This window comes from Oncorhynchus mykiss, chromosome 24 (assembly GCF_057628025.1).
Source record: "Oncorhynchus mykiss isolate SJ-2025 chromosome 24, ASM5762802v1, whole genome shotgun sequence".
NCBI classification, from domain to species: domain Eukaryota; kingdom Metazoa; phylum Chordata; class Actinopteri; order Salmoniformes; family Salmonidae; genus Oncorhynchus; species Oncorhynchus mykiss.
Genome location: NC_143045.1, coordinates 46,636,708 through 46,658,265, shown reverse-complemented (window position 1 = coordinate 46,658,265; position 21,558 = coordinate 46,636,708). Strand labels below are relative to the sequence as shown.

The following is a 21,558-nucleotide window of genomic DNA, read 5'->3' as shown; positions in this document are numbered from 1 at the left end:
TTAAATTCACCTTCTAAGATACAGTACTTAGAACTGCTACTCAACCGTAACAGTGATTGTTAGAGGTTCCTTTGTCTTCTTCAACCCTGTGTTGATTCTCAGGGTCATGGCTAATGTGGACCTAGCTGCAGCTTGTGGTCCGTTTAGTCTGATATGTTCATTCTTAACTCAATCTTTTATACCCTCGGGTATATACCCTCGGGTAAGAAAGGGAGTGTTTTCGTCATGCTGACACACTCCCTTTGCTCCCTGGGCACTGGGTTACGAGGCAAAGTATCTTAATTACAATGATCTCATTAGAGATCTAAAATCACAATCCTATCATCACAAAAACATGATCTTTTTCCTTGATATTTTCTATACAACGTATAGGATGTAAACCTGATATACACCGTGCAAAAGCTCTTCAAGTTACAATGTTGTCATTAAAAAGTCTTTATACAAGTTTTAATGAGATCACAAAATACAAATGAACTTTCCATATTCCATCTCTCATCATTCCCAAAATTCGGATGTTGAAATGTATTGTCCCAGTGTTCATTGTTTGATGTTGAAGTTTTGGGCGTTGAAGTTTTGCGCAGCAAAATGGTCCTCCCTACTCCCCATGAACCCTCCTCCCCTCTCTCCCTGGAACCTCCTCACCCCTCTCCCTGGACCCTCCTCACCCCTCTCCCTGGACCCTCCTCACCCGTCTCCCTGAACCCTCCTCCCCTCTCTCCCTGGAACCTCCTCACCCCTCTCCCTGGACCCTCCTCACCCCTCTCCCTGGACCCTCCTCACCCCTCTCCCTGGACCCTCCTCACCCCTCTCCCTGGACCCTCCTCACCCCTCTCCCTGGACCGTCCTCACCCCTCTCCCTGGACCCTCCTCACCCCTCTCCCTGGACCCTCCTCACCCCTCTCCCTGGACCCTCCTCACCCGTCTCCCTGGACCCTCCTCACCCCTCTCCCTGGACCCTCCTCACCTCTCTCCCTGGACCCTCCTCACCCGTCTCCCTGGACACTCCTCACCCCTCTCCCTGGGAGAAGTTGAGGGAGAAGTTGTTGTTCTGGCACCACATGGCCAGGTCTCTGACCTCCTCCCTATAGTCTGTCTCATTGTTGTCGGTGATCAGGCCTACCACTGTTGTGTCATCGTCAAATGTAATGACGGTGTTGGAGTCGTACCGGGCCGTGCAGTCATGAGTGAACAGGGAGTACAGGAGGGGACTGAGTATGCACACCTGAGGGGCCCCTGTGTTGAGGATCAGCGTGGCGGATGTGTTGTTACCTACCTTTACCACCTGGGGGTGGCCCATTAGGAAGGATTCAGTTGCAAAGGGAGGTGTTTAGTATCAGAGTCCTTAGCCTATTGATGAGCTTTTAGGGCACTGTGATGTTGAACGCTGAGCTATAGTCAATGAATAGCATTCTCACATAGGTGTTCCTTTTGTCCGGGTGTGAAAGGGCAGTGTGGAGTGCAAAAGACATTGCATCATCTGTGGATCTGTTGGGGCAGTATGCCAATTGGAGTGGGTCTAGGGTTTCTGGGAGGATGGTGTTGATGTGAGCCATGACCAGCCTTTCAAAGCACTTCATGGCTACAGATGTGAGTTCTATGGGTTGGTTGTAATTTAGGCATCTTACCTTAGTGTTCTTGGGCACAGGGACTACTAGCGAGCATAGAAGTAGTTTAGCTCATCTGGTAGGCTTGTGTCACTGGGCAGCTCTTGGCTGTGATTCCCTTTGTAGTCTGCAATGGTTTGCAAGCCCTGCCACATCCGATGAGCGTCAGATCCGATATAGTTTGATTAGATCTTAGTCCTGTATTGATGCCTTGCCTGTTTGATGGTCCGTCGGAGGGTATAGGGATTTCTTAAAAGCTTCCAGGTTAGAGTCCTGCTTCTTTAAAGCGGCAGCTCTACTCTTTGGCTCAGTGTGGATGCTGCCTGTAATCCAAGGCTTCTGGTTGGGGTATGCACGATGTCATCGATGCACTTATTGATGAAGCCAATGACTTATGTGGTGTCCTCCCCAGAACGTATTCCAGTCTGTGCTAGCAAAACAGTCATGTAGCTTAACATCTGCTTCCTCTGACGTTTAATTTTTCCTCTGACGTTTTAATTGACTGAGTCACTGGTGCTTCCTGCTTCAATTTTTGCTTGTAAGCAGGAATCATGAGGATAGAATTATGGTCAGATTTGCCAAATGGAGGGTGAGGGAGAGATTTGTACGCGGTACTGTGTGGAGTAAAGGTGGTCCAGAGTTCCTTTTCCTCTGGAATCACATTCACCATGCTGATAAACATTTAGTAAAGCGGATGTAAGTTTCCCTGCATTAAACGAGCCCTATGGACTACAGCTTTAGACAAACATCTTATTTCCATCAGCCCTATAGAATACAGCTTTCGACAGACACATTCCTCCAATCAGCCCTATAGACTACAGCTTGAGACAGACACATTCCACCCATCAGCCCTATAGACTACAGCTTGAGACAGACACATTCCTCCCATCAGCCCTATAGACTACAGCTTGAGACAGACACATTCCACCCATCAGCCCTATAGACTACAGCTTGAGACAGACACATTCCTCCCATCAGCCCTATAGACTACAGCTTGAGACAGACACATTCCTCCCATCAGCCCTATAGACTACAGCTTTAGACAAACATATTATTTCCATCAGCCCTATAGACTACAGCTTGAGACAGACACATGACTCCCATCAGCCCTATAGACTACAGCTTGAGACAGACACATTCCTTCCATCAGCCCTATAGACTACAGCTTGAGACAGACACATTCCTTCCATCAGCCCTATAGACTACAGCTTGAGACAGACACATGACTCCCATCAGCCCTATGACAGATTTACTGTCATAGTGATGTGATTCCCAGGTGGAAACCTAGGTCTCACATCTTTAGACAGACACAATACTCCCATCAGCCCCAGACAACTCTTTAACTTTACCCAGTTTGAAGTGACACTACCAAGTGTTTGGTTTCACACACTGCACCCTTCTCAGCCCTGACATTTCCAGAACATGAACCATGTGTTTGTGTGAGTGCTATGTATGGATCAATAGTGTTTTTAGAATGTAACCTTTATCATGCCCTTATATAAACCAGGTGTGATTTAATGATGGACCCTAGGAAAAGCTTTGAAACTGAAAGATATCAGATTGATTTCCTTCACCTCTAAACTCTTTCATTCATTTTAACATTGACTTCCTCCTCTCAATGAAAGAGCAGGTCTTCTCTCTCCCTGTCATAATGACGTCATCATGACGTGATTCCCAGGTGGAAACCTAATGGCAGATTGACTGTCATCATGACGTGATTCCCAGGTGGAAACCTAATGGCAGATTGACTGTCATCATGACGTGATTCCCAGGTGGAAACCTAATGGCAGATTGACTGTCATCATGACGTCATCATGACGTGATTCCCAGGTGGAAACCTAATGGCAGATTGACTGTCATCATGACGTGATTCCCAGGTGGAAACCTAATGGCAGATTGACTGTCATCATGACGTGATTCCCAGGTGGAAACCTAATGGCAGATTTACTGTCATCATGACGTGATTCCCAGGTGGAAACATAATGGTAGATTGACTGGCATCATGACGTGATTCCCAGGTGGAAACCTAATGGCAGATTTACTGTCATCATGACGTGATTCCCAGGTGGAAACCTAATGGGCAGATTTACTGTCATCATGACGTGATTCCCAGGTGGAAACCTAATGGGCAGATTGACTGTCATCATGACGTGATTCCCAGGTGGAAACCTAATGGGCAGATTGACTGTCATCATGACGTGATTCCCAGGTGGAAACCTAATGGCAGATTGACTGTCATCATGACGTGATTCCCAGGTGGAAACCTAATTGCAGATTGACTGTCATCATGACGTGATTCCCAGGTGGAAACCTAATGGCAGATTGACTGTCATCATGACGTGATTCCCAGGTGGAAACCTAATGGCAGATTGACTGTCATCATGACGTGATTCCCAGGTGGAAACCTAATGGCAGATTGACTGTCATCATGACGTGATTCCCAGGTGGAAACCTAATGGCAGATTGACTGTCATCATGACGTGATTCCCAGGTGGAAACCTAATGGGCAGATTGACTGTCATCATGACGTGATTCCCAGGTGGAAACCTAATGGCAGACTGACTGTCATGATGACATGATTCCCAGGTGGAAACCTAATGGCAGATTGACTGTCATCATGACGTGATTCCCAGGTGGAAACCTAATGGCAGATTGACTGTCATCATGACGTGATTCCCAGGTGGAAACCTAATGGCAGATTGACTGTCATCATGACGTGATTCCCAGGTGGAAACCTAATGGCAGATTGACTGTCATCATGACGTGATTCCCAGGTGGAAACCTAACGGCAGATTGACTGTCATCATGACGTGATTCCCAGGTGGAAACCTAATGGGCAGATTTACTGTCATCATGACGTGATTCCCAGGTGGAAACCTAATGGCAGATTGACTGTCATCATGACGTGATTCCCAGGTGGAAACTTAATGGCAGATTGACTGTCATCATAACGTCATCATGACGTGATTCCCAGGTGGAAACCTAACGGCAGATTGACTGTCATCATGACGTGATTCCCAGGTGGAAACCTAATGGGCAGATTTACTGTCATCATGACGTGATTCCCAGGTGGAAACCTAATGGCAGATTGACTGTCATCATGACGTGATTCCCAGGTGGAAACCTAATGGCAGATAGACTGTCATCATGACGTGATTCCCAGTTGGAAACCTAATGGCAGATTGACTGTCATCATGACGTTATTCCCAGGTGGAAACATAATGGTAGATTGACTGGCATCATGACGTGATTCCCAGGTGGAAACCTAATGGCAGATTGACTGTCATCATGACGTGATTCTCAGGTGGAAACCTAATGGCAGATTGACTGTCATCATGACGTGATTCCCAGGTGGAAACCTAATGGCAGATTGACTGTCATCATGACGTGATTCCCAGGTGGAAACCTAATGGCAGATTGACTGTCATCATGACGTGATTCTCAGGTGGAAACCTAATTGCAGATTGACTGTCATCATGACGTGATTCCCAGGTGGAAACCTAATGGCAGATTGACTGTCATCATGACGTGATTCCCAGGTGGAAACCTAACGGCAGATTGACTGTCATCATGACGTGATTCCCAGGTGGAAACCTAATGGCAGATTGACTGTCATCATGACGTGATTCCCAGGTGGAAACCTAATGGCAGATTGACTGTCATCATGACGTGATTCCCAGGTGGAAACCTAATGGCAGATTGACTGTCATCATGACGTGATTCCCAGGTGGAAACCTAATGGCAGATTGACTGTCATCATGACGTGATTCCCAGGTGGAAACCTAATGGCAGATTGACTGTCATCATGACGTGATTCCCAGGTGGAAACCTAATGGGCAGATTGACTGTCATCATGACGTGATTCCCAGGTGGAAACCTAATGGCAGATTTAGATCTGTAGTGCATGAGCACTCAGGTACGCCACCTGCAAATTATCTAATATTCCACACACTTATGTGTACATAAACATGAAATCAGATATTCATTTGAAAGGATGTGGGGATGTTCCTCTTCTTTTGCTGAGGACCGCAGCTCTGCATGCCGTAGAGAGGGACACAATGGCAAATAGCACAGGAACAATATAGAAACTCTAAATAGATAGTCAGGGAAGCTGTATCATTAGTGTAGTAGACTGCTTTCTGCACACACGCACACACACACACACAAACATGAAATCAGATATTAATTTGAAAGGATGTGGGGATGTTCCTCTTCTTTTGCTGAGGACCGCAGCTCTGCATGCCGTAGAGAGGGACACAATGGCAATAGCACAGGAACAATATAGAAACTCTAAATAGATAGTCAGGGAAGCTGTATCATTAGTGTAGTAGACTGCTTTCTGCACACACACACACGCACACACACACACACACACACACACACACACACACACACACACACACACACACACACACACACACACACACACACACACACACACACACACACCCACACACACACACACACACACCCACACACACAATGTGCTTTGATGAAACCAGCCATCAGGGAAATCATCTCTCCTGCATAAAATAAACTGAATCAATGGTCGTCAGTGGTGAATGGGATCCTAGGTCTTTTATAAAAGCCTCTCAGGGGTCTAGGCTGGGACGGTGGTCCTAGAGAGAGGAGAGGTGTTCGATTAAGGTGTTCGATTAAGGTTAACATGTCATCTCAGGGTTTTAATACGTTTGACTAAACAGAGGGCCGTCCATCAGCACCTAGCACCTCACAGGAGCTTGTCATTGTCAAGGTTTCAGAGGACCATTGAGAATGTGTTCCCAGGTTCCCAATGCGTTTTGATGAAAATGACTTTCATGCCCGGAAAGCAGGTTGGCGGAAGTGGTTGATGTGGCAGGATGTATTTATGAGATACAACGTCCCTTCCAGCTACAGCTCCTCTCTCTTTCTGACTGGATTTGCATAATCTTGTTGTTGTGAAATGCTCCTTAGAGATGTACAGAATTCTAAACTCGTTACCATAGTAAATTGGATTGTTCCTCTCATTTACAAAGATGGAAAATGAGAAGGGGACCTGCTCACGTAAACAGGCTGGCAGTCCTGTTTAGATATCATATCATGGTCTGGTGAGGTTCTTGAGGAGGGGTACTTGAGTACAGGGTCTGCTCGGGGTAGTGTGGGTACTAAGGGTAGCATCTCTCATCCGGAACAAAAACGTGTCTAATTCAAGGCTGTACAGCCCATTACACCAAACATTTTCTTGACAGCCACAGTTTTTGGTAAGCCTCCCACTTATTCAGCCTCGGCCTTATGTACTGAGAATCTGTGTCTAAAAGGCTGAAAATGACATTGGCACACCTTACTCTGAACCCCACGGGGCCTGCAAGCTGTGTCTGCCCACAGCTGCTGGAATCTGACCAATTGGAGCGTGCAATCTATGCCGCTGACCAATGAGATGCTGGTATCTGTGCCCCAGAGCAAGTGGATGGTAATTACCTTGGAGGTTTAGAAGCTCAAGCTGGATCTGTGTGTTGCCTCACCTCTGTCCTGTCCTGGTTCTAACACTCTTAATCAAACCTGCCTCACTGCATCTGGGCTCTGTTACACCCCTGCGGTAAAGTCATGGATCTTCCCTTCACAACGCAACAGGAAGAAATTAGGAGAATGGAAGAGATGGGCAGTTAGACAGACAGACAGACAGACAGGATTGATGAGTTCCTGTGTTAGGGACAGAGTGTCAGAGTGGGAGCACACAGCTCCCACTGGGAGATTAATTTGTTTGGAGACATTGGAGTTGTAAAAGTGTTGCAGATAATGTAGTGCAGATACCAAGGGGGTTGGGAACTTATGCAAGGCACTGCTTAATATAAATGGCTCATCCATTTTGATACTGTTTTGATTGTAATCTATACTCCAGTCTGTGCTTCTAGTGGGTTGTATTTAAAAAAATAAAAGGGCTACAAGGAGATAATCTGACCTCTCTGCCCTCACTTCAGCTAAATATATTCTACCGAAATGGCCCTCACTTCAGCTAAATATATTCTACCGAAATGGATGGCCCTCACTTCAGCTAAATATATTCTACCGAAATGGCCCTCACTTTAGCTAAATATATTCTACCGAAATGGATCGCCCTCATTTTAGCTAAATATATTTTAATGAAAACCTCCCCAAATGTTTGAAGAAATACAAGTGACCATCCCTTACATCCAAAATAATCATGAAAACAAAGTGGATTGCAGAGAACTACCGTTTTAGTTCACTTCTTGGAGATTTAGAAACAGTTTTCTGAGACAGTTTTAGAAACTGTTCTTCATCCTCTAAGCGTTACAAGGCAAAGCAGGAATTATGATTAGCACAAGGGACTGCGGGCCAGAATGCTGTGGGTTCGCAGACCACTGTGGACAAGAGCAGGGGTGGAAACATTTCCTTTATAGTAAAAGCATTGCATGAATCTATCGTTGCATTTGCAGGTCTGAGAAAAAATTGCCATTCTAAAAATGTCTTCCAAATCTATGCAACAAGGTCTCACAGTCGCATATCAGAATTAAACCTTCATCCATGTTTCTCAAAAGTCAAATTTTGAAGTTGTTTTAAGGTTAGGGTTATGTTCAAGCATTAACACTGAATGGTTAAGGTAAGGGATAAGGTTTGGGATAGGCTTAAAACAACAATCTGTGGATTCAAACATTGGCACCAGAACCAGATGCTAACGCCCATCCGCCATCCTCGTCCACAACGCCCTAGCAAAACCGAAACCTACTTGAAGGTAACAGAGCTCACTGTTTCCCCTAGTGGCCGGTGTCCACGTCCTCTCCCATCATCCTCAGACATGGATGGACGTCAAATACCGAAACGTCTGTGAACGCGATCCCTGATGCAGTGTCTGTCTTATCATGTGTAGTGTGTGTAGTGTCTGTCTTATCATGTGTAGTGTGTGTAGTGTCTGTCTTATCATGTGTAGTGTGTGTAGAGTGTCTGTCTTATCATGTGTAATGTGTGTAGTGTCTGTCTTATCATGTGTAGTGTGTGTAGTGTCTGTCTTATCATGTGTAGTGTGTGTAGAGTGTCTGTCTTATCATCTGTAGTGTGTGTAGAGTGTCTGTCTTATCGTGTGTAGAGTGTCTGTCTTATCATGTGTAGTGTGTGTAGAGTGTCTGTCTTATCATGTGTAGTGTGTGTAGAGTGTCTGTCTTATCATGTGTAATGTGTGTAGAGTGTCTGTCTTATCATGTGTAGTGTGTGTAGAGTGTCTGTCTTATCATGTGTAGTGTGTGTAGTGTCTGTCTTATCATCTGTAGTGTGTGTAGAGTGTCTGTCTTATCATGTGTAGTGTGTGTAGAGTGTCTGTCTTATCATGTGTAGTGTGTGTAGTGTCTGTCTTATCATGTGTAGTGTGTGTAGAGTGTCTGTCTTATCATGTGTAGTGTGTGTAGAGTGTCTGTCTTATCATGTGTAGTGTGTGTAGAGTGTCTGTCTTATCATGTGTAGTGTGTGTAGAGTGTCTGTCTTATCATGTGTAGTGTGTGTAGTGTCTGTCTTATCATGTGTAGTGTGTGTAGAGTGTCTGTCTTATCATGTGTAGTGTGTGTAGAGTGTCTGTCTTATCATGTGTAGTGTGTGTAGAGTGTCTGTCTTATCATGTGTAGTGTGTGTAGAGTGTCTGTCTTATCATGTGTAGTGTGTGTAGTGTCTGTCTTATCATGTGTAGTTTGTGTAGAGTGTCTGTCTTATCATGTGTAGTGTGTGTAGAGTGTCTGTCTTATCATGTGTAGTGTGTGTAGAGTGTCTGTCTTATCATGTGTAGTGTGTGTAGAGTGTCTGTCTTATCATGTGTAGTGTGTGTAGAGTGTCTGTCTTATCATGTATATGTGTGTCCATATGGTGTATTTATATGTCTTTTAAATCTGATTACCTGATGTGGAATAGAGTTCCATGTAGCCTTGGCTCTATGTAGTACTCCCATGGTCTGTTCTGGACTTGGGGACTGTGAAGAGACCTCTGGTGGCATGTCTTGTGGGGTATGCATGGGTGTCTGAGCTGTGTGCTAGTAGTTGAAACAGACACCTCGATGCATTCAGCATGTCAACACTTCTTACAAGATCAAGTAGTGATGAAGTCAATCTCTCCTCCACTTAGAGCCATGAGAGATTTATATGCATATTATTAATATTAGCTCTCCATGTACTGTACATTTAAGGGCCAGCCGCACTCTCCTGTTCTGAGCCACTGTTCCAAGATGGCACTGACAGACGTGAATGCTCTGCTTCTAGCTCCTAGAATAATTTCACTGTAAGGTTGTATTCGGCACATGAGACAAAGAAGAGGTGGAGAAGAGGTATTCAGAGTGGACTTCTAGTCCGACTCAGGAGGCGTGCACACCATCCACCGCTTCCAAGTATTTTACTCGCTAATGTTCAGTCCTTGGACAATAAAGTAGACAAGCTTAGGGGGGCCGTGCATTATCATGGTGAAACATGAGGTGATGGCGGCGGATGAATGGCACGACAATGGGCCTCAGGATCTCGTCACGGTAACTACCATTGATAAAATACAATTTTGTTCGTTGTCCGTAGCATATGCCTGCCTTTCCATACCATAACCTCACCGCCACCACCGGGCACTCTGTTCACAACGTTGACATCAGCAAATCCCTCGGCCACACAACGCCTTACACGCTGTCTTCCATCTGTCAGGTACAGTTGAAATGGGGATTCATCCATGGAGAGCACACTTCGCCAGCGTTACAGGGGCCATCGAAGGTGAGCTTTTGCCCACTGAAGTCGGTTACGTTGCCTAACTACAGTCAGGTCAAGACCCTTTTGAGGACACGAGCACACAGATCAGCTTCCCTTAGATGGTTTCTGACAGTTTGAGCAGAAATTCTGCTATTGTGCAAACCCACAGTTTCATCAGCTGTCGGGATGGCTGGTCACACGATCTTGCAGGTGAAGAAGCCAAATGTGGAGGTCCTGGGCAGGCGTGGTTGCACGTGGTGTGCGGTTGTGAGGCCAGTTGGTCGTACTGCCAAATTTTCTGAAACGACGTTGGAGGCAACTTATAATAAACAAATCAACATTCAATTATCTTGCAACAGCTCTGGCGGACATTCCTGTGGACAGCATGGCAAATGCATGCTCCCTCAAAACTTGAGATATCTATGGCATTGTGTTGTGTAACAAAACTGCACATTTAATAGAGTGGCCTTATATTGTCCCCAACGCAAAGTGCACCTGTGTATTGATCCTCCTGTTTAATCAGATTTTTGATATGCCACACCTGCAAGGGGGATGGATTACCTTGGCAAATGAGAAATGCTTATTAACAGGGATGTAAACAAATGTGTACCCAAACAGATATAAGATTGTTGTTCGTATGGAACATTTCTGGGATTTTTTATTTCATCTCATGAAACATGGCACCAACACTTCACATGCATTTATATTGTTGTTCAGTCTATTTATTGTGTTTGTTTGGAAAATATACGTTTTTGTTATTAACAAAATTTTATTAATAGTGGTTGAATATCACATGTTTAAACTATATATTTTAATAGTGGTTGAAAATGTTAATAGTGGTTGAATGTCACATGTTTAAACCAAATAATTGAATAGTGGTTGAAAATGTTTATAGTGGTTGAATGGCACATGTTTAAACCAAATAATTGAATAGTGGTTGAAAATGTTGATGGTGGTTGAAAATCTCCACACTAGTTAGTTGTCTTACTATACAATGTTATTTGGGTCAGTAAGCGTTTCATGGTGTTCATTTTAGATTTTCTCCAATGGTTCCAAAGGAATACTAAGGTCTACTTTGATCAAGACTGGGATTTAAAGGGGCTTTGACTGGCTCACACAGATTGTATCATGTAATTGGTTGCCACGGCTTGCCAGAAAGAGGAAAGCATAAAAAACAAGAACAAATACATTTAGGCTTAATAAATCAATTGGGACATAAAACAGTCAGTCACAATTTGTGTTTTTCAGAGTACACAAAACCCAGAAAGCATTCCATTATTTAAATGCTCTGGCTCTGCAGATAGCCTGATTTTTGATATTGAATATATTGTGAAATAAACCAGGTGAAATATTGCACATTCATTAAATGAAGAGGGCTTCTTTGGAGCCGTATAAGTGTGTGGAATGAGATTGAAATAGAAGAGTGGTTTGGGACAAGCATTGTAAAATGTCTTGTAGGCAACATGTACAGTCAGTCCCCTACATCTCAACATGTGTAGTCAGTCCCCTACATCTCAACATGTATAGTCAGTCCCCTATATCTCAACATATACAGTCAGTCCCACACATCTCAACATGTACAGTCAGTCCCCTACATCTCAACATGTACAGTCAGTCTCCCACATCTCAACATGTACCGTCAGTCCCCTACATCTCAACATGTACAGTCAGTCCCCTATATCTCAACATGTACAGTCAATCCCCTACATCTCAACATGTACAGTCAGTCCCCTATATCTCAACATGTACCGTCAGTCCCCTACATCTCAACATGTACAGTCAATCCCCTACATCTCAACATGTACAGTCAGTCCCCCACATCTCAACATGTACAGTCAGTCCCCCACATCTCAACATGTATAGTCAGTCCCCTATATCTCAACATGTACCGTCAGTCCCCTACATCTCAACATGTACAGTCAATCCCCTACATCTCAACATGTACAGTCAGTCCCCCACATCTCAACATGTACAGTCAGTCCCCCACATCTCAACATGTATAGTCAGTCCCCTATATCTCAACATGTACAGTCAGTCCCATATATCTCAACATGTACAGTCAGTACCCCACATCTCAACATGTACAGTCAGTCCCCCACATCTCAACATGTACAGTCAGTAGCCCACATCTCAATATAATCCTATTCCCTGTGGGGGAGGCTGTGTGTGAAAAGTGAGGGTGTGCGTGTGCGTGCATGTGTGCATGCTCGCTTGCATATGTACGTCAGCATGGGGTCATCCATCTGTCCTTCCGTCAGTGAGTGTGTATGTGTCTGTCTGGTACCGGCAGTATGTACTTCCTGAAATATGGTGCAACAGATGGTCACTTGCTATATCTGTGGGGAGTGTAATCATTTAAACTGTTTGTATGTCTGTGTATGAACTCATGAAAATGTCTGCAGATGAAGGCATGTTGAAGCTTTGTGGCTAAACATGTGTGATGTTGGTTGCAGTAATGGATGCTAGGTGTTAGTAATGGATGCTAGCAGCAGAAGGTGTTAGTAATGGATGCTAGCAGTAGAAGGTGTTAGTAATGGATGCTAGCAGTAGAAGGTGTTAGTAATGGATGCTAGGTGTTAGTAATGGATGCTAGCAGTAGAAGGTGTTAGTAATGGATGCTAGGTGTTAGTAATGGATGCTAGGTGTTAGTAATGACACTAGGTGTTAGTAATGGATGCTAGGTGTTAGTAATGGATGCTAGCAGCAGAAAGTGTTAGTAATGGATGCTAGCAGCAGAAGGTGTTAGTAATGGATGCTAGGTTTTAGTAATGGATGCTAGGTGTTAGTAATGGATGCTAGGTGTTAGTAATGGATGCTAGGTGTTAGTAATGACACTAGGTGTTAGTAATGGATGCTAGGTGTTAGTAATGGATGCTAGCAGCAGAAAGTGTTAGTAATGGATGCTAGCAGCAGAAAGTGTTAGCAATGGATGATAGGTGTTAGTAATGGATGCTAGCAGCAGAAGGTGTTAGTAATGGATGATAGGTGTTAGTAATGGATGATAGGTGTTAGTAATGGATGCTAGATGTTAGTAATAGATTCTAGGTGTTAGTAATGGATGCTAACAGCAGAAAGTGTTAGTAATGGATGCTAGCAGCAGAAGGTGTTCATAATGAATGCTAGCAGCAGAATGTGTTAGTAATGGATGCTATCGGCAAAATGTTTTAGTAATGGATGCTAGCAGCAGAAGATTTTAGTAATGGATGCTAGTTGTTAGTAATGGATGCTAGGTGTTAGTCATGGATGCTAGCAGCAGAAGGTGTTAGTAATGGATGCTAGGTATTAGTAATGGAAGCTAGGTGTTAGTAATGGATGCTATGTGTTAGTAATGGATGCTAGCAGCTGAAGGTGTTAGTAATGGATGCTAGCAGCAGAAGGTGTTAATAATGGATGCTAGCAGCAGAAGGTTTTAGTAATGGATGCTAGGTGTTAGTAATGGATGCTAGGTTTTAGTAATGGATGCTAGGTGTTAGTAATGGATGCTAGGTGTTAGTCATGGATGCTAGCAGCAGAAGGTGTTAGTAATGGATGCTAGGTGTTAGTAATGGATGCTTGGTGTTAGTAATGGACGCTAGCAGCAGAAGGCTAGTAATGGATGCTAGCAGGTTAGTAATGGATGCTAACAGCAGAAGTTGTAATTAATGGATGCTAGGTGTTAGTAATGGATGCTAGGTGTTAGTAATGGATGCTAGCAGCAGAATGTGTTAGATATGGATGCTAGCAGCAGAAGGTGTTAGCAATGGATGCTAGCAGTGGAAGGTGTTAGTAATGGATGCTAGGTGTTAGTAATGGATACTAGGTGTTAGTAATGGATGCTAGGTGTTAGTGATGGATGCTAGCAGCAAAAGGTGTTAGTAATGGATGCTAGCAGCAGAAGGTGTTAGTAATGATGCTAGCAGCAGAAGGTGTTAGTAATGATGCTAGCAGCACAAAGTGTTAGTAATGGATGCTAGCAGCAGAATGTGTTAGTAATGGATGCTAGCAGCAGAAGATGTATGTAATGGATGCCTGCTAGCAGAAGGTGTTAGTAATGATGCTAGCAGCAGAATGTGTTAGTAATGATGCTAGCAGCAGAAGGTGTTAGTAATGATGCTAGCAGCAGAAGGTTTTAGTAATGGATGCTAGCAGCAGAAGAGAAATCCATAGGCTTGTGAACTGTATTATTTAGTGTTCCGCATGAGTAACGAGACCCAAGCAGGCCTGTTAACCCTCCTACACACACACACTGCCTTAACTTAACCCCAGGACGAGAAGCTGCTGCCTCGGCAGACACAAATACAAATACACACACAGACATGCACACACACTAGGATACCCCAGGCGCCAAGCATCATCAGTACATTTCTACCCAATGCACTTCTGCGTCTTTGTCATCTTAACATCTGCACTACAGATTCAACACAGAGTGGTAATGGGGTGTGTGATTCCAGATGAGGGAAGGTGTGTGTGTGTGTGTGTGTGTGTGTGTGTGTGTGTGTGTGTGTGTGTGTGTGTGTGTGTGTGTGTGTGTGTGTGTGTGTGGTTAACATACAATTTTTATCTCACATTTCCCAGACACTCTTTCTTCAGCCGCTGTCTGTGTAACTTCTAGCTAGGGGAGATGGCATGGCTGGGGAATGGATGGTGTTTCATGTCCTGCTGATCACTAAACTTGATATCACTTCTCTCTTCTGTCATCTTTTCATTTTCAGGTACAATGGGAGAATATGAGCCTAAAATCGAGGTGCATTTCCCCCAGTCTGTCCTGGCTGCCAGAGGAGTCACCGTGAGTCTGGAGTGTTTCGCCCTGGGGAAGTAAGTACAGAAACATCCAAGCTGTTTGATCCCCTGAACATCCACATATCTCCGTTATGGTGGAATTTAGTGTTACAGAGTTCATGTTACTTTCTTAAAATTCCCCAGTTTTCCAGAAATCCCAGCTGGAAGATTCCTGGAATGGGAAGGAATTAAAAGGAAATCCAGGAACTCTCCAACAGGCATTGTGGGAATAACTGGGAAAATTTGGGAACATTATTGGAATTCTAAGTAAAATGCTAGCAAGAACCCCCAGTAGATTCACTGACTATCATATCTCTTTCAACACTCGCAACAACCACCAGTAGAACCATTCCCCATCCTCCCTCATTCAACACTCTAACAACCTCCGGTAGATCCTGTTGTTGCCATCCCTCATTCAACACTATCAACAACCACTGGTAGATTAATTTACTATAATCCCTTATTCAACACGATCAACAACCACCGGTAGATTAATTTACTATAATCCCTCATTCAACACTATCAACAACCACCACTAGATTAATTTACTATAATCCCTTATTCAACGCTATCAACAACCACCGGTTGATTAATTTACTATAATCCCTTATTCAACACTATCAACAACCACCGGTAGATTAATTTACCATAATCCCTTATTCAACAAAAGATTAATTTACCATAATCCCTTGGTCCTAGGGCTCAGGTCCTCCGAGAGAGAGAAAGAAAGAGAGAAGAAGAGAATTAGAGAACGCACACTTAGATTCACACAGGACACCGAATAGGACAGGAGAAGTACTCCGGATATAACAAACTGACCCTAGCCCACCGACACATAAACTACTGCAGCATAAATACTGGAGGCTGAGACAAGAGGGGTCAGGAGACACTGTGGCCCCATCCGAGGACACCCCCGGACAGGGCCAAACAGGAAGGATCCTGTTGTTACCATCCCTTATTCAACACTATCAACAACCACCGGTAGATTAATTTACTATAATCCCTTATTCAACACTATCAACAACCACCGGTAGATTAATTTACTATAATCCCTTATTCAACACTGTCAACAACCACCGGTAGATTAATTTACTATAATCCCTTATTCAACACTATCAACAACCACCTCTAGATTAATTTACTAAAATCCCTTATTCAACACTATCAACGACCACCACTAGATTAATTTACTATAATCCCTTATTCAACACAATCAACGACCACCACTAGATTAATTTACTATAATCCCTTATTCAACACTATCAACAACCACCGGTAGATTAATTTACTATAATCCCTTATTCAACACTATCAACAACCACCGGTAGATTAATTTACAATAATCCCTCAATCAACACTATCAACAACCACCGGTAGATTAATTTACTATAATCCCTCATTCAACACTATCAACAACCACCACTAGATTAATTTACTATAATCCCTTATTCGACACTATCAACAACCACCGGTAGATTAATTTACTATAATCCCTTATTCAACGCTATCAACAACCACCGGTAGATCCTGTTGTTACCATCCCTTATTCAACACTATCAACAACCACCACTAGATTCATTTACTATAATCCCTTATTCAACACTATCAACAACCACCGGTAGATTCATTTACTATAATCCCTTATTCAACACTATCAACAACCACCACTAGATTAATTTACTATAATCCCTTATTCAACACTATCAACAACCACCGGTAGATTCATTTACTATAATCCCTTATTCAACACTATCAACAACCACCACTAGATTAATTTACTATAATCCCTTATTCAACACTATCAACAACCACCACTAGATTAATTCACTATAATCCCTTATTCAACACTATCAACAACCACCGGTAGATTAATTTACTATAATCCCTTATTCAACACTATCAACAACCACCGGTAGATTAATTTACTATAATCCCTTATTCAACACTATCAACAACCACCGGTAGATTAATTTACTATAATCCCTTATTCAACACTATCAACAACCACCACTAGATTAATTTACTATAATCCCTTATTCAACACTATCAACAACCACCGGTAGATTAATTTACTATATTCCCTTATTCAACGCTATCAACAACCACCAGTAGATCCTGTTGTTACCATCCCTTATTCAACACTATCAACAACCACCAGTAGATCCTGTTGTTACCATCCCTTATTCAACACTATCAACAACCACCACTAGATTAATTTACTAAAATCCCTTATTCAACACTATCAACGACCACCACTAGATTAATTTACTATAATCCCTTATTCAACACTATCAACAACCACCACTAGATTAATTTACTATAATCCCTTATTCAACACTATCAACAACCACCACTAGATTAATTTACTATAATCCCTTATTCAACACTATCAACAACCACCACTAGATTAATTCACTATAATCCCTTATTCAACACTATCAACAACCACCGGTAGATTAATTTACTATAATCCCTTATTCAACACTATCAACAACCACCGGTAGATTAATTTACTATAATCCCTTATTCAACACTATCAACAACCACCTCTAGATTAATTTACTATAATCCCTTATTCAACACTATCAACAACCACCACTAGATTCATTTACTATAATCCCTTATTCAACGCTATCAACAACCACCAGTAGATCCTGTTGTTACCATCCCTTATTCAACACTATCAACAACCACCAGTTGATCCTGTTGTTACCATCCCTTATTCAACACTATCAACAACCACCACTTGATTAATTTACTATAATCCCTTATTCAACACTATCAACAACCACCACTAGATTAATTTACAATAATACCTTATTCAGTGTAATAATATGCTTGGTTAAATACATTTTCATAATGGTTGTATTAAAACATTTTCCAGATGAAATCATTCCCGTACACTACTTATACTAATTGCTATGTTTCTTGTAAAGTGGGTTAACCAAACCCTAAACAGCAACACACTACAGTTCAGAGCCGTATACAAACATGGAGAAGGCTATAAGACTAATGACCATGTACAGAACACTGTTGTGTAGGCTATGACTCGGCTACACATCCACTCACTATTGTAAACGTCTATAAGAGCCAAAAACCTTTCCTATATTAACATCAAATTAAATCAAATTTTATTTGTCACATACACATGGTTAGCAGATGTTAATGCGAGTGTAGCGAAATGCTTGTGCTTCTAGTTCCGACAATGCAGTAATAACAAGTAATCTAACTAACAATTCCAAAACTACTGTCTTGTACACAGTGTAAGGGGATAAAGAATATGTACATAAGGATATATGAATGAGTGATGGTACAGAGCAGCATAGGCAAGATACAGTAGATGGTATCGAGTATAGTATGTACAAATGAGATGAGTATGTAAACAAAGTGGCATAGTATAAAGTGGCTAGTGATACATGTATTACATAAGGATACCGTCGATGATATAGAGTACAGTATATACGTATGCATATGAGATGAATAATGTAGGGTAAGTAACATTTATATAAGGTAGCATTGTTTAAAGTGGCTAGTGATATATTTACATCATTTCCCATCAATTCCCATTATTAAAGTGGCTGGAGTTGAGTCAGTGTCAGTGTGTTGGCAGCAGCCACTCAGTGTTAGTGGTGGCTGTTTAACAGTCTGATGGCCTTGAGATAGAAGCTGTTTTTCAGTCTCTCGGTCCCAGCTTTGATGCACCTGTACTGACCTCGCCTTCTGGATGATAGCGGGGTGAACAGGCAGTGGCTCGGGTGGTTGATGTCCTTGATGATCTTTATGGCCTTCCTGTGACATCGGGTGGTGTAGGTGTCCTGGAGGGCAGGTAGTTTGCCCCCGGTGATGCGTTGTGCAGACCTCACTACCCTCTGGAGAGCCTTACGGTTGAGGGCGGTGCAGTTGCCATACCAGGCGGTGATACAGCCCGCCAGGATGCTCTCGATTGTGCATCTGTAGAAGTTTGTGAGTGCTTTTGGTGACAAGCCAAATTTCTTCAGCCTCCTGAGGTTGAAGAGGCGCTGCTGCGCCTTCTTCACGATGCTGTCTGTGTGAGTGGACCAATTCAGTTTGTCTGTGATGTGTATGCCGAGGAACTTAAAACTTGCTACCCTCTCCACTACTGTTCCATCGATGTGGATAGGGGGGTGTTCCCTCTGCTGTTTCCTGAAGTCCACAATCATCTCCTTAGTTTTGTTGACGTTGAGTGTGAGGTTATTTTCCTGACACCACACTCCGAGGGCCCTCACCTCCTCCCTGTAGGCCGTCTCGTCGTTGTTGGTAATCAAGCCTACCACTGTTGTGTCGTCCGCAAACTTGATGATTGAGTTGGAGGCGTGTGTGGCCACGCAGTCGTGGGTGAACAGGGAGTACAGGAGAGGGCTCAGAACGCACCCTTGTGGGGCCCCAGTGTTGAGGATCAGCGGGGAGGAGATGTTGTTGCCTACCCTCACCACCTGGGGGCGGCCCGTCAGGAAGTCCAGTACCCAGTTGCACAGGGCGGGGTCGAGACCCAGGGTCTCGAGCTTGATGACGAGCTTGGAGGGTACTATGGTGTTGAATGCCGAGCTGTAGTCGATGAACAGCATTCTCACATAGGTATTCCTCTTGTCCAGATGGGTTAGGGCAGTGTGCAGTGTGGTTGAGATTGCATCGTCTGTGGACCTATTTGGGCGGTAAGCAAATTGGAGTGGGTCTAGGGTGTCAGGTAGGGTGGAGGTGATATGGTCCTTGACTAGTCTCTCAAAGCACTTCATGATGACGGATGTGAGTGCTACGGGGCGGTAGTCGTTTAGCTCAGTTACCTTAGCTTTCTTGGGAACAGGAACAATGGTGGCCCTCTTGAAGCATGTGGGAACAGCAGACTGGTATAGGGATTGATTGAATATGTCCGTAAACACACCGGCCAGCTGGTCTGCGCATGCTCTGAGGGAGCGGCTGGGGATGCCGTCTGGGCCTGCAGCCTTGCGAGGGTTAACACGTTTAAATGTCTTACTCACCTCGGCTGCAGTGAAGGAAAGGCCGCATGTTTTCGTTGCAGGCCGTGTCAGTGGCACTGTATTGTCCTCAAAGCGGGCAAAAAAGTTATTTAGTCTGCCTGGGAGCAAGACATCCTGGTCCGTGACTGGGCTGGATTTCTTCCTGTAGTCCGTGATTGACTGTAGACCCTGCCACATGCCTCTTGTGTCTGAGCCGTTGAATTGAGATTCTACTTTGTCTCTGTACTGGCGCTTAGCTTGTTTGATAGCCTTGCGGAGGGAATAGCTGCACTGTTTGTATTCGGTCATGTTACCAGACACCTTGCCCTGATTAAAAGCAGTGGTTCGCGCTTTCAGTTTCACACGAATGCTGCCATCAATCCACGGTTTCTGGTTAGGGAATGTTTTAATCGTTGCTACATTCACTCCAGGCTGGATGTTGAGCCACTGTATTACCAGTTTGAGCCATCATGGCTGGCTAGATGGCTTGTTAGTGCTGGTGGAAGCAGGAGTGGAGAGGAAACTGAGCCCTGGGGAGCCATGTGTTGTGATAATGGAAAGTAATGCCAGCCAGTGTTTGCAGGGTGTTTTTAATGTCTGTTGTGTAGCGTGGAAGCCAAGGTTAAGGCTGTGAAAGATAGAGCCACCACCAGCGGACTGCCCAAGAGGGAAAAACACACTCACATTTGTCAGCACGGTACAGGCCAATATCACAGAGACCAGGACCACTTGTCTATGCTGCTGAGTGTCACCTACGGTGCCTGGTTTCTTGGTTTTCAAAGCAGCGTGACATGAAGGGTGGAGTTTTAACTGCTGCTGTATACTGTGTGATAATAATGATCATTCTGTAAAAGCTTGATGTAGCCCTAATGGATTCTGGATGTAGAACAGGCAGCACTTTGAAAATAAATACAAATATCAAATGAACATGTAATTGAATAAATCTGTAGAGCATCAGACAGACAGAGACAGGCGATCACACCAACAACAGAGTTGGTTAAAGATGTTTACACCCTCTTGTTGATCTCCCAAGGCAGAGCTTAAAAGGATTGTTTTGCATAACAAGATAATTGTTCCTATCCAAACATAATCCTGTTTCATTCCTACTTCTTATGTTGTTTATAATGATTATTTGTGTTGAATAATGCATAACCGATTCCCAACTAGAGTGCAAACAGCCTCTAATCTGAAGCTACCACTGAAGGACCTAGTAATTATTTACAATGTTTTCAAGGGGTTGCTGTCTGAGTCAGTCATTTACAATGAATGATCTACATTAGAATAATAAGTAATTACCAAAGCCTATAGACATTACCCTGACTGCATGCTTACTCTCCCATCTCCTCTGCTTGACTTTATTCTATTAAAACTTATACAGGAGCTCAGCAAACAGACTGCAGTAGACCTTGACCTGCTCTCCCCGCATGCATCCCAAATGATACCCTATTCCCTATGTAGTGCACTACTTTTGACCAGGGCCCATAGTGGTATAGGGTGCCATTTGGGAGGCAGACCCGGTCT

At 43.6% G+C, this 21,558-nt stretch overlaps 1 protein-coding gene across 1 annotated transcript in view; it reads left to right on the top strand.

Annotated features, from left to right (window-relative positions):
* The window catches only part of cntn5 (contactin 5), a 559,219-nt gene that overhangs the window by 316,212 nt on the left and 221,449 nt on the right, over window positions 1-21,558 (top strand). The window contains exon 8 of the mRNA XM_090219183.1: window positions 14,995-15,097. Within this exon, the coding sequence (XP_090075309.1) occupies window positions 14,995-15,097 (103 nt within the window). The remainder of the gene's footprint in view (window positions 1-14,994; window positions 15,098-21,558) is intronic.